This window comes from Brachionichthys hirsutus, chromosome 3 (assembly GCF_040956055.1).
Source record: "Brachionichthys hirsutus isolate HB-005 chromosome 3, CSIRO-AGI_Bhir_v1, whole genome shotgun sequence".
Lineage (NCBI taxonomy): Eukaryota > Metazoa > Chordata > Actinopteri > Lophiiformes > Brachionichthyidae > Brachionichthys > Brachionichthys hirsutus.
Window position 1 is genome coordinate 11,106,799 of NC_090899.1, and position 14,193 is coordinate 11,120,991.

General features: G+C 40.3%; 1 protein-coding gene across 1 annotated transcript in view; it reads right to left on the bottom strand.

Annotated features, from left to right (window-relative positions):
• The window catches only part of LOC137912760 (CUB and sushi domain-containing protein 3-like), a 179,198-nt gene that overhangs the window by 101,750 nt on the left and 63,255 nt on the right, over positions 1-14,193 (bottom strand). Inside the window, exons 20-28 of the mRNA XM_068756901.1 lie at positions 11,739-11,954; positions 10,236-10,424; positions 9,015-9,184; positions 7,678-7,834; positions 5,840-6,031; positions 4,601-4,727; positions 3,398-3,600; positions 2,054-2,245; positions 805-943 (exon numbers count right to left, since the gene is read on the bottom strand). Of these exons, the coding sequence (XP_068613002.1) occupies positions 805-943; positions 2,054-2,245; positions 3,398-3,600; positions 4,601-4,727; positions 5,840-6,031; positions 7,678-7,834; positions 9,015-9,184; positions 10,236-10,424; positions 11,739-11,954 (1,585 nt within the window). The remainder of the gene's footprint in view (positions 1-804; positions 944-2,053; positions 2,246-3,397; positions 3,601-4,600; positions 4,728-5,839; positions 6,032-7,677; positions 7,835-9,014; positions 9,185-10,235; positions 10,425-11,738; positions 11,955-14,193) is intronic.

Sequence of the window (14,193 nt, forward strand, 5' to 3'; positions counted from 1 at the left end):
CTCTACTAGATGTTTGTGTTGAAGGACAAAGTGCTGAAGAATCATGGTGGGTGTCTCTCCTTCACACTGAAAGAAGTGGAAGTTGATGAGGGTGTAGAAATAGCCAACGTACATATAGTTCTCAAACTGTTCTTGGCAAGACTAGAAAAATAGAATTGCCACATAGAGCGCCCTCCGGCCCATCTGCTGCTTAAGGAATAGAGTGCAAATTAATAATGTAATATTTACAGTCTCATCATTCATCCTAGAAAATTAGCCGTGCTTGAACCACGCTTCTGTGGTTATACATCCTCCATCCTAAAACCTTGTTTCACCACAGTGAAACCGAGCCGCAGGCACACCTGCATTCTAGGTGTTCGTAGAGGATCGGCTTCCTTCACCCTATCTCCCAACGCACCTGGACTCAAACTGTTCCTCTGCTTAACACACATGGCCAACTTTGTTCAATACCATGATGTTATACCTCGTTCCACTGCAGAAAACAAGCAATTCCACGGCACAAGCTGTGCCGCAGTGCAGCCACTAAGCCCTGGCTCTATTCTGTTAAACGCAGGTCACAAACATACCATTGGTTTAGGGAAAACTTCATCGTGTAAGCTACTGGAGCATGTACTTAAAAGGACAGAAGAGGTTTAGTCACTGTCTTTCTGTCCCTGCAGACGCCTTGTATTTCTGGACTCTCTTTTTAACACATACTTCAAATAACATTCATGATATATATGATGAAAGATTATGCTTTCTGAAAATTTTAACAAATAGTGTTGCTTTTCTGATAATTGAAAACAATTTAGTAGCTCACATTACCTGATGAAAGCCAGGGAAATGACATAGTCTGAGTGAACGGTAATGAGCCAGTCACAGTCTTTGCTGTGTGGATAGGGGTGCGGGTAGTTGGGAGACAAGATGAATCCTGAAGATCCAGTCACGTTCCCACCACAAGGAGCTTAAGATATTAAAAAAGAGGCATAAATGAGAAAGATGCACAGAAAGAAACTCGGCAAAAACGTTTTTACCCTCTTATGAACATCGTTCTCCGAACCATATTCAGTTTGAGAAAGGCAGGGAAATAACACATGCATCTTTATTTTCCAATTGATTCTTGGTGTATTCAAGTGCTCAGTATTTCAGTCTGTGCGCAAATATTTAAAAGGTCATAAAATGAAAAGGAGGGAGTGTAAATAGAAAATAAAATACAAATATAGAGATACTTTCCAGCAATGAATAAACAAAGCAGTAAAATATACATCTGTTATTCCACATATTCCATTTTCCTGTAGCTCTTTAAACACTCCAACTGCTAATGAACTGAATGCTTCTTCTAATTTTGCAATTGTCTCCAATTCTTCCACTTTTCATAGACGTTCTCAATGATACTGCTTATATTCTGATATTGGATTAAAGTGGATAAATAATGTTTACACAGCACCACAGCATGTTTGAAGGTAATCTCTGTGCAAGAATCTTAACGCCTGATAAGAAGCTTTACCTGTCATCGATTGATGTCTCGTCCGTGTCTAATAGACACGCAGCATTTGGTGTCATTTGTATGAGAACACCTAAAGTAATGTGATTTATTTTGTCTTGCTTCTAAAGTCATATCATGAGTTGTTTGATCTAATGGTCATATTGCAAGACCCATGGAAGCCGAGCTCATTCCTTACACAATTTTTTTTTTCTACAAACTTTGGCAGCGAGTCAAGAACTTTTTTGTTTGGACCTACTTAGCGTGATTATTTCTAATTGCACTGTTAAGTAATTAGCTGTTAAGCGCTAATGAGACAATGTTTTGAGGGACCTAAGAGTACTCAGTTCTTGACTGGCTCTGTGCTTGTCCACATCAGAGCTGGCAATGAAAATAATATATGAGGACTCTTGTTTATCTTTAACAGATTTTTACAACTACAGTGATCAAGAATGTATTTTCTGCTACAGCTCCTTCAGCCTATTCCTCTTCCTCCTCTCATCTCCTCACTGATCCATTACATGTACGCCTCTGTCTCTTCCACATATCCCTCTCCTCCCTGTAACCATTCACTATCTCCCTCCCTCTCACCAATGCAGCTCGGAGGGCTGGGCTGCCAGTAGTATCTATTTTCCACTTGGATGCAGGTGATTCTGCTCTCGCCCTGCAATTCGTATCCTGGATCACATGAGAAGGTCACCGAGTCATCAGGCTCCCGCCCTTCCCCGTTGCGACTGCCATTCATAGGAATACCTGGATCTCTGCAAGCTGTGGCAAGCGAACCTGAGGGACAAACAGACACACACGAGAGACGCACATGCATAAAACACAAAAGTGTGTGGAAAACACAGGCAAGCAATGAGCACACACGCAATGAGTTTCATATCGGATGGCAGACAGATGTTAAGTTGAAACTGCAGCTCTAACCGAGCACAGAAAAATTACAGACTGATACCAGAGAAAATCCTGCCGTGTTTTCTCAATCGGTTTTCTTAACACAGCTGTGGAGCAGCCTGGAACTACCAGAGTGATTCTTCAAATGTTCCCATCTTAACAGACTATGGGAGACTTAACACATTTAAGTATATTGCAGTCTGATGCTGCTGCTTTCATCTTTAAAAAAGAAAAACTGGCAAACTTAGATCAGGTGAAAAATGCTGATGAAATACAACAGAACCCGAAGGCGTCACAGTGAGAGTAACCCATGTGAGTAATACACAATGCATGTTATCATCAAAATGTAAGTGTAGGCTGATGACTTGGTTTTAATAACAGTGAAACAAGGGATCACAATAATCCAGACTGCAATGAACACACTTTCAAACTTAATAAAAGTGCAACAGCACAGTTCAGTTTTCAGTCATACTGCAAACAGCTCCAAACCTGAAAATATACGGATAACCTCAAAACTGTCCTGGAAAATGAAAGTCTTCACTTAACACAACCAGCTATTTAGTACAACAACCATTAGCGGTAAACTGGATATTTAGTAGCGCGCCCCATTATACATTTTTACATCAGTGCTATGTACCTGTATACTACAGAAAATGAACACATCACAAACTCACCACACATAATAAACACTCGAGATCTTGCGTGCTTGGTTTTGAGACGCATCATTAGCAGCAGCATCAGGATGTAGAATACATTATTATCATTATTAGCTGCAAATGTGTTTCAGAACTGTCAGCGGCCAATAAAAATAATGAAAGTTCACCATTTTACCAATAAAGGGTTAAAGATTATAGAAAGATGTGCCATTCTTCGGTTTGATAACATTTAAGAACAAATAAACAACATTAAAGTTTACCTCACACACACACACCTGTATGCTGCTTGATTGGTTGGTGATATATCCCATCTCTTTAGAGGGACTATCATAGAGAGCATGTCAGATGTCTACAACATATGAAGCACTCAGAAGCAGCTACTCACTGGAGAAGTCAATGGCAAAGCCAGACTTGGTGATATAAAAGTCGGTCTCAAACTGAATGGTGACAACGTTGAGAGTGGAGTGGATCCCTTCAGGCAGCAGTGAACCGCTAACCTCCTTCAGAGACATCTCATTCTCTGGAGGCCCGTCCCACACCTTCAGGATGTCATGGGAGGCCTCCGTGTCGAAGGCAAGAAACTGAAGACTGAGGAAGAGAGACAAACAAAAGAGAGGCCGCTTCAGACTTCAGTCAGAATTAACGATGGCTGTGCCCAAGTGAAGATTTGTACTTCAAACAAACAAAAATAAACATTCGCATACCAAGCTTAGCAGGATTAAATTGTGTTCAAAGCTGATATTTATTGAGTCAGTGTCCCCTATTCTTTTGGGTCCTTTCAGTTGAGATTTGCTATCATCAATCATTTTCTGCCAAAGTTACAAGAGAAGCGCAAAGACTTTATCTGAAATCTGTCTTACCAAGAGATGCCCTCAAGCAGCTCTTCCAACAAAGACTGTGTGGCTGATTTTCTGCAACCATAACATGTTTACTTCAATCTGAAAGCCAAAATGTTTTTTTATTTGACAGTAATACTAAGAACTCTCAAAAAAAAAGAAACAATCCCATAGACGTCCATGGAGTGTTCCCTTGGGTGCTGTCACAGTATCTACAAAGTCCCCCTCACAGTGATTGTTAATGGAGCTGCTGCAGGCAGTTTCTCTCTATGACATTCAACTCTAGAGTTAGACTTCTTATCGTATATTAAGCAAACTTCACAACATTTCACGAAAATATTTTTAGAATGTTTTGTCATGCAAGTCTTTTATAGTTGCGTCATGACCTAATTTGAAAAGCTGCTCCCATCCGTGCAGTTCCCTTTGTATACGCTGAAGTCTCATGATAAATGAGGCTTTGCACCTTGTTGATTTAAAATTATTATTAGTAGAATATTTGTTATGTTAGAATTTTAAGACCCAAATACATAATTTTTTTCCTCACCTACTTACTTTATGAGTAATGATTCTTAGTGCAATTAGCATATTTTGATGCATTATCATGCATCCTCATTTTAATATCATAAACTATGAAATGCTGAAAGTCAGACAACAACAAGCGGAAAACTTTTCTTTTAAATCCCTTCAGGGAACACAATACATGGATGAATAAGCATGTTGCCTATCGCAGTGTTATTAGCAAATTGATTTACCTGACAATGTTGCCGGAGTTGACCTCAATCGTCCAGGTGCACCTCAGGTTGTTGTCGTAGGGGAATGGATACCCAGGAGAGAGGATACGCCCAGTAGATTCGCCCTTGAAGCTGCCACCACACGCCGCTGCATGCACAAAAGCAAATGTTTGCAGACCTGCAAAAAACGCTTACACAAGAGGATAAACAAAGCAAACGCTCATTGAGAATGCTAAAACCAAACACAGAAAACATTCTGCAACTCCATCTACAGCAGGAATAGATGGAAAAAGAAAATACAGCTGATATCAGGGAGGAGGACTGCAACCGGGTCTTCCTGCCTGGACAGATACTCAGAGATATACTGTTTTGTCTCTAAGTAAGCCTCATAACGATTCCATTAATTAACATTAAAAAGATTGTGTCTGGAGAATATGTAGGCTGGGCCATGCACTGCAGGGAGGACACTGCTACAAATGTTAGTGACTCAAGAAATATCTTATCGTACAATCTATGTTGTCTTTGCCCAGGCTGCCATCTTATAATTCATATTACAGGACAACTGGCAATTAATTAATAGGAAAATTGCCTTAGATTATCACAGTGGTTAATATAAGTGTCATAACACTGGATAAATGTAAAAGTCCTTAACAGGATGTGGCCCTGGAGAAATAGCTGGAAATCCGGTTTGCATTCTAGTCAGATACAAAGCTCGCTATCAATATTGACCATCCAGCAATCTTGCACTGTTAAACAGTTGATCAATAGGCTGATTTAGCTTTTTTCTGATTGTATTGAACTTTGCACGGTGGAAAGGAACAAATACATGTTTTATTGTAAAGAGGCAGGAGGACGGCAGCATTTAAAGCACAATTCTGCACACGTCCGCAAATTTGTAAATCATTTTTTACCCCGAATCCATCCCTGCTAGACATTATGCCCTGAAATCACCGCGCAGACTCCAGCAGCACACAGGTAATAGCTTCAACACGTCTCTGTCCTCCGTCTCAGCATGTTCCGGATGTTGATGCACTGTCTTTAATTTATGTCCATGGCTTAAATATGAATAGTTTAAATAGAAGAAATTCAGAGTGACTACAATATTTTTTTAATAGCAATATTGTGATAAGACTGATTCACTGTATAGTCCATATCGACTGTATACATAAAGGACACACAAGACAGATCAAGGATTCACAACAAATTGTCAGAGATATTGATAGTTGAGTTCTTCAATTCAGTTTAAATTGAAAGACTGACCTATACATGATGGCAAGTGGTTGTCCCATGCCCTTCTCTCCCCAGTCATGCATTTGAGCATGCCGCTGCCGTGTAGGGTGTAACCTTGGTCGCAGCCGAAGGTGATGACACTTCCGGCAAAGTGACCCTGGTCACTGACTTTAAAGCCAAACTGCGGCACACCTGGATCATCACAGTGGGACAGCTCAAAGCCTGGGTGAGTTAGATTAGAAAGACAAGGAAGAAGGAGAATAGCACAGATAAGAATCTACGATGAAGAGTGACATCAGAGTTGACCATGAGCACAGGACTGCAAGTTCACAGGAGAGTGGCCATTCTGTAAACTAGCACCATATTTCCCATTTAACTGTATTGTAAAGAGGCATTGATTTAGCTTTGGGAATTACTTTCCAATTGAGCAGAGATGTGAGCTGGAGAAAGGGAACAATTCGATGTTAACAAAATGTCCAAAAGAGTGAACATTTACCACAACTGAGAGAAACAGTCTGCCCTTTCATAGCACTGAAGCATGAACATGTACAGTAACTCAAACCGACTCGGCCACCCTCGATACCGGTACTCGTTTCTGTCTTCAGGTACTAAATGAAAGTGTTCTGCTATGCATCAACAGTGGCCTCACATAAACCCAGTGATGCCGATTTATCACAACTTCTCACAGCCAGGTCCAGTCCCATGCCAGATGTTATGGTAGTATTACAAATGTCATGCCCAAATAAATCTCCAGCAGTTATTGCTCATATTTAGAAAATTGCACGAGCACCTTTGGTGGAAGAGTCACGAGAACATGATCAGCTTTCATGTGCAGACTAGATGTAAGGTGACCACATCCCACCCTCTCCTTGCCCTTTTGGTCTTCAGACATATGTCAGTCCTCTCCAGGTTGAAAAGACTGGTTGAAGGCCACCTCTTCAAATGGCTAAAGGGTACTAGCACAAATTTACCTTGTGTAAAAACCCTGAGTGTGGAAAGAGAACTTGAAATTACATCATAATTTCTTTCCATCCCTTTGCATTTACATATCGATGGATATTTATTGATCTAAATGTACACATTCTTGATTGATTGTTGTAAAATCTTTATTTTATTTGAGCTACAACATAACTGACACATTTGCTTCAATTATCAAAGACTTAAGAACTGAAAACTAAGTGAAGGCTAAGTGGCTGCAAGTTAGCGGACAACTTAATATTTTGCTTTCAAAATCTTCAAATATAAGCGATTTGTTTTGCAATTTACGTTAAAAAAAACCCACTTGCATGCAAAACAGTTCAGAAAGCTCCACTGCAGATGAGACACACAAACAATGGACTACAAAATGCAGTGTCACCAAAACATGCTCACGTCACAGTAATAAATTAGAAACAGCTAGCACCAATCCCCATGAGCGAGCCAATTAGAGGAGTAAAAAACGTCTATTCCTGGCACACTTTGGAGTGGATCAAACGATCAATGCACCCACACATACACACACAAATTTTAAACAATCCCAACAATAAATCTCATTTTTAGCGAGGAACACTTATGCAGGCACGGATCCTAATTGCATGAGGAGAGAGAGCGCAAAGAAAAACTGGGAACAGTCATCCAAATGCAGAGGAACAGACAAACGGAGAGAGAGGAGAGAAAACAATTTTCACACATGAATGGCACAGGAACGCCATGCTGTGTTTAATGGATTCCTCGACAGTGAAAAACACACTGAAGCAGAGTGAGGGTCAATTAACATTTATTTTATATTCTGCTGCTTGAAATTCCTGACTCCTGAAGTCAGTCCCATTTCACTCATTTGGAAAAGCTTTGGGGACCTCCTCCCCCCACGAAAACGAAACGTGACTTACTGTAGTACATGAGCCGGAACCCTGCCGCCGTCACCTCATGATCAGAGTAGAATTCAAGCCACAGACAGTTGGAGGTGCTGGTGAGGGACAGACCTTGCATGAGCGTCCCTGTGTACGAACCGAGTAGCGCTGCCGCACCATCTTTACCATCATACACCTGAGTACAGGCAGACACAAACACGATGGAGAGTTTTGTTTTGTTGGAGAATTAAATACAATAAAGTAGAAAGATAATATTAAGAATTAAATATTAATACCAAAGAAACAGCCATAATTAAGAAGAAGCTATTGTTGCTACATATCATCTGGTTCATCTGGCATCTCTATTGTAAAACCAATGTCCTGAACAGGATGGGGAAATAAGGTTGCAGTGACCATAATTCTTCCCATTGATTAGCTATTGTGCATCTGTAGAGCTGAATTAACTAGGTGGAGGATTCATGAAGTCAAACTACTGTAAAAAAAAAAAAAAAAAAGAACTATTTAACAGAACTGACGGACCAAGAATTAAATGTGCTTCAGTTCTGGAGAAATAAAATCCAGCCAGAGTTTGAAAGCAGTGTCTTTCTCAACAAAGGAGTACATCACTCTTTTTACACATGTGAACTTTCAAAAAAATTAATTGTATATTTATTCCTTCTGTTTTTATCTCTAATTATTGTACTGAAGAGGAACCCTTTCAAATTGTTAAATGTGCAGCATTCCAGCAGTATGCACAATCGTTCCTGATTGACATATGTGAAGCAAATACAAATAAAAAAACTCTGTGTCTTTAAAAAAAGAAATCAACTAATGGGGTTCTCTCTGAGCCAATTCAACTCTCCAAGTATATCTTTCCAAATATCTGATGTTCCCAAAATGACTAAATGCGAGAGATTACTGTCTGCACAACTCCATTACTGGAAACACAGAGCATGCTACAATGCTCTGTTATTGGGACATTAGACAAGACATCTGCATCCCAAAAAGGATACCTTCCAGCTGTGAAGTTGGGACTACACAGCTATTTGCAACACATCTGGGGTGCTCACCAAAACTGCTAAAATGCCCTTGAGCAAAGACATGAATCCCCTTCCATTCCATAGGAGTGATGTGCTTCTGCTTTTTGACTTGAGCTCTGGCTCCTAAGGTTAAACAATTGCACATTCTGCCCGGTGCCCGCCATGGAATCCTCCCTGCACGTAATAAGAAGCAGCGCATGGGACCCACCTCATATACTTAAACATAAACGACCCCACTTGATTTGATGTTGCCCTTAGCCAAAAGCCTTATGCTTAATATAAGGCCGGAAATATATTTTCTCTCAGCAGACAAACAGGAATGCTTTGTGTCTTTACCTTGAGGACGTCACCCTGTGTGAGCTGAAATGAGCTGCCGGTGATGTTGATGCCTTTGCCTGTTTGGACCTGAATGCTGTACACGCATTCATGACTGTTGTCATAGTTCATTGGATAGTTTGGTGACAAAAGAACTCCTTCGTTGTTGGCGACGGTCGATCCACACTCCGCTGCACACACACACAATAGATGCGATGAGTTGCATAAAAACAGGCACTGGAAAAACAGACTCAACTAGATGTGGAATAAATACACTAAAATTACTAGATACTCTATAAATGCTTCATTAGCATTCTACTAAAGAGATAAAGGTATAATTCAAATGTCTTATTGGGACGGTCATAATTACTGATTCAGCCATGTGTCCATCCCTTTTATTACTTTAGTATCATAATACCCATTATGAACTGCTACTGACATATTGTGAAACGCTGAGTGGAATATTAAACGCCCAGTATGCGAACATTACAGGCTTCATTTCAATACTACTGGCATTCTCCACGCCAAGACAAAATCAACAAGCAAAGCACAAATTATAGACTTTGAATAGAAGGAACTCTCGATGCACTTCTCTGCATAGATTATGCATATGAGGAAACACATGACACAGCTTTCAATCATTTTTATTCAAGACAAAATCCCCCAAGCTTCATTTGAAAAGGACTATACCTGGGTCAAACATGAATTGCCAGTTAAAATGACCCACTACATATTCTACATATACGTTTTTACTGTACCTTTCATAACTTTATTATCATGCAAAACTCATGTCATCTGAGCAGTCCTTCTCAAAGAGTTCTAAAGGAGTGTTCCAGAGACGAAGGAAAGCTCTTCATCACTGGGTGAGATGGGACCAGTTTAAATGACACAATGCCTTAGTCGTGATACAACATCTCTGGAGTCACCTCTTAGGAAGTGGAAATAATGCAAGCAATTGAGTTTCTCTGAGGGGGAAAAAAAAACCAGCACAGTAATTATCTCTACTCTCCACCATTGAGAACCCTTCAATGGAAAATAGCTCTCCTGGGATAGTTCTAACCCAGCAGCTTGGATCAGGATACAACACAGGCCCTGGCTTTTAATCGTAATCTACTTAAGTACATCCACTTGACAAAATTATTGTTTTAATTCTTTATTGTCTTAAATATTTTATACATTCCAAACACACAAAATGTATGCACAACTGGAAAGGAAGCGTAATAAAAGCAGCTGACCACGTACCCACACACCTTGGCAGAGTGGCACTCCACATACGGCGGCCACCTCCCAAGCACACGATCTCCCTCGCCCCTTGGAGACGATATCCTTTGTCGCAGTGGAACGCAACTGAATCGCCGATGCCAAACATGGACCCTGCGTGCCAGCCAAACCGAGGTGTCCCAGGGTCCTGACATGGTTCCAGATCATACTCTACAAGCACGACAGCCAAAAAAGATTTAATACTAATAAAGGGCAATAAAGCAAATCAATAAAATAGTATGGTTTGTTAAATTAGTGAGCTAATGAAAATTCTCATTTGTTCTGTTCTCTCTACATTCAAGTTCAGTCAGAAAACAGACACATTACTGCTTGTGCTCATTAACCGACTTGCTCAAGGACACTTCATCTGAGTGGCAAAAAGTGCCAAAAAGCTTGAACCCTGCGTTTCTGGATAAAGAATGGCCTGTAGAAAAAGAACTAGGCCACCCTGTGTGCAAGAAGGGCTGGTGGCCTTATCATTTCAAATGTAAATGCAGCTCGTTCTGCCAGAGGAGAGTAAAGGTCCTGCTCCCCGCAGCCGTCTGATTTGGCAGGATGCAGAGATACGGTATGTAGGCTTGTTGATTTCAACACGGCGAATGGAGCTCGTGGCCTAACAGTGCTGGCAAATATTCAAAAGGTCACAAAAGGTTTCAAACTGAACTCTATAGATGCCAAATCCAGAGCACGCCACCACAAGAATGAAAACTAAATTGCATGAATATTCATGAGTGCATAAATTATGGTTGTTCCTCAGTGAACGGAAGGAAAAACATTTAGTCAGAAAGCCCATAAGGACCACTTCACACGTCCCTGCTTTCACACTCCCATATTCTCTCTCCCTTTCCTTGTCTCTCCCTTCGACCTCTTCACCAACCCTGCATACTCAGCATCACCATCGGACTCATCTCTTTTCTTTCTCTCTTTCTCCTTCCCTCACCTCTTCATCGCCATCTCTCTATCGTTCCATTAATTCTGTATTACCTTCACCCCATCCCTTTCCACCTCACCTTCTCTTTGGACCCGAGGATACTGACCCACATGGCGTGCTTTGATGATCATTCTCATCACAGTCGGACACCCTCTACCTGAGTGACCTCGTTGTCTCTTAATTATCCTCCTCTGATTGGCGTGCGCGGCCCGAGGCGCAGTCTGCCTTAATCCTGCTGCCGTTCTGACCGACAAATCATTCTTCACATGTTACTTCATGCACACTTTAGCGAGGCCTTCAGCTTTTGATCTCATCATTAAACAAGCCGTCTTTGAATTTTCATCTGTCCGTCACTTCGGCTTTCTTCCCTTCAGATTTCCCAACCCACCCACAACCTTTCCAGCGTCCTCACTGATCCTCCCTGCCTCTCCCCCACACAAATCATCTCCCTCCCTCTTTGAATACGCTCCCATCCCATCCTGTCTACACATCTAACAATACCCCCCCCCCCCCCCCATCTGCCTCCTACAGACACAACCCTCATGACTCCATACCAGAAAAGGAGATGTTGAATCCCTGCAGCGATATTGAGAAGTCAGAAATGAAGCGTAGCTGGGCCTTGAAGTTTCCATACAGGCCGGCGTTGACTGGTGCAGGCCTTTCTGAGCCAGTGAGTCGAGCCAATGGTTGGGCAAAGCTTCCATTTTCTGTTATCAGAAGGTAGTCATGGTGATCCTCCAGGTGGAAAGAATGGAAAGTAAATTGGACACCTTGAAGGAGAAAATAAGGAAGCCCAGTGGTTGAGGAAAACACAAAGAATTAGTGGCTGAGAAACAAAAACAAACAAACAAACAAAACAAACCTTTGTATGATTCATTAATTTGACATCAGCACTAACTCTGAAGGCTAAGACATTGATTTGTTCTGAATCCTTACCCACCAAAAATTATATCTAATATTTTATTAATGAGCCAAAATTACATAAAGTCATTAAAAGTAAATGAGCATGCTTGGCAAACTATCTATTTTAGGGGCTCCAACGGCAGAGAGCCAAGGCATTTGGCACCAAGTCTGACATACCTAGACAAGAAAATATTTCACAATACAAGGCATTTTCCAAGACAGCTTACAAACTTAGATTTAATGTTCTGACCTCAAACTGAGTTTGACAATAACTTAGATTAAACTATAATCAAAACACTATCACGATTTTTAATAGTTGCTGAGAAATCCATGTGAACAACGATTTTTTTTCAAAAGCATGAAATACTATTACTTTTCTTTTATACCTCACAGCAGCACCAGTAATTTAAGCCTATTAAAATGATCAGACACAATTTCTAAAAGCAGTGTTTAAATGTGAAAAGTGAATAAGTTTTTTGTTTTTTTTCACTGCTGTCTTTTTTTAAGACTGTGTAGGTAATTGAATGTTCATTGATGTTCCCTCGGTCAATGATGATTAGTCAGTATCAAGAGCAGAGACATAACTGGAAGAAAATCTGCTCCAGAAGCAACAAAAATGTACCTCAGGTTGGTTTACGTCTGAAAACATAATCCAGCTCGGTACACCCCATTTCTGTTTCCACACTGCAACCCAGACCCAATAACAACATCCCAATCGTGACGGCCAGTTGGCTACATTTCAGTTCAATAAGAGCTGCCATCTCCATGACATCTGTTGAATCTGTTCAAATATGACGCTGTAATGAACTCCAAAATGTCTCGTTCGCTTGATAAAGAAAGTCCAAAATGGCCATAAAATAGATAACAAAATGAAATGATTGATTGTGCTCTGTAAAACAATAATTATGTTACAGAGACGAAAGGCGAATGATCAATTAATCAAAAGCCATACCCATTAGGGGACATCCAAATATTCTAATGTAGTAGATACAGGATGATGGTAATTACAGACTGGAAGAGTTGCATCGTTCCTGTCCCTGAAGATAAATGTCCATCACGGTCAGTAGCCACAGGACAAAAATACACAATGTAAATTGGCGTGATGATGAAAAAAAATAATGCATCATGTATTTTGACGTTAAAAGGTGCTTCATATGCAGGGAAGAACATCAAAAGCATCACCTGAGGTTCAGATACTGCAAATGAATGTCTAGAGACTTGAATAGTAAAGTAAATAGCAAGTAATGTACTACTGTATACGTAATGTAGTTTTAAGCTCAAGTACTTTCCCATTTTAGGCATAGAAGAAAGCTGTAAACAAATCTTCCCTCTTCAAATCTCAAGAAACAAAAGCTTGTTAAAAAGAAATTGAGGTAGAATTTGAATCCGAAAATAGCCTAAAATAGTTTTAATGGTGTCAGACACTAAACGTACGGATCCTACAGATGCATCGGGCTTAGACCGCCTGTGGTGACTCTTTAGGGGCAATAAGGGGACCGATGTTTGCCAAATGGACCAAAAGATAAATTACAATATTTAATGTGCAATAGGACATTTTAATGGTTCCTTAGAAAGAGGACACAAAACACAATGGTAAAATATAATCTCAGAGTTGGAGACACCAACATAACCCAAGTTTACTTCTCAAATAAGTAAGAATAACACGGGAGAATTTGTCACAGATCATAAAACTGAGAGTGATTACTGTGATAATAGAACTAAATTAAATAAAGATGACTATGATCAGTGAATAACACAGAGACAAAAGAACTGGGTGAGCGACTGAAATGTTAAAGCCGTTACATGATCTGGGTGAACGATGTGCTGAATGCAATGTTCCAGGAACATTGCGAAATACTGCTGATGAGCATCTAAAACAGCCCACTGCGCAATACTGCATAACTACAGGCAGTGGAGAATCTACTGATATAAAAAAAGGCTGAATTAAAATTAAATTAAGCTCAATTCTCAGATAGAGCAAAACTGTAAAAATAAATCAGTGTGCAATATTAGCCTGGCAAGATGCCAGAGATTAAATAGTAACGCATTTAAATGATCTTTGCTCACGTAAAATGTATGCTCCATGCACTTCTCACTGCATAGAAA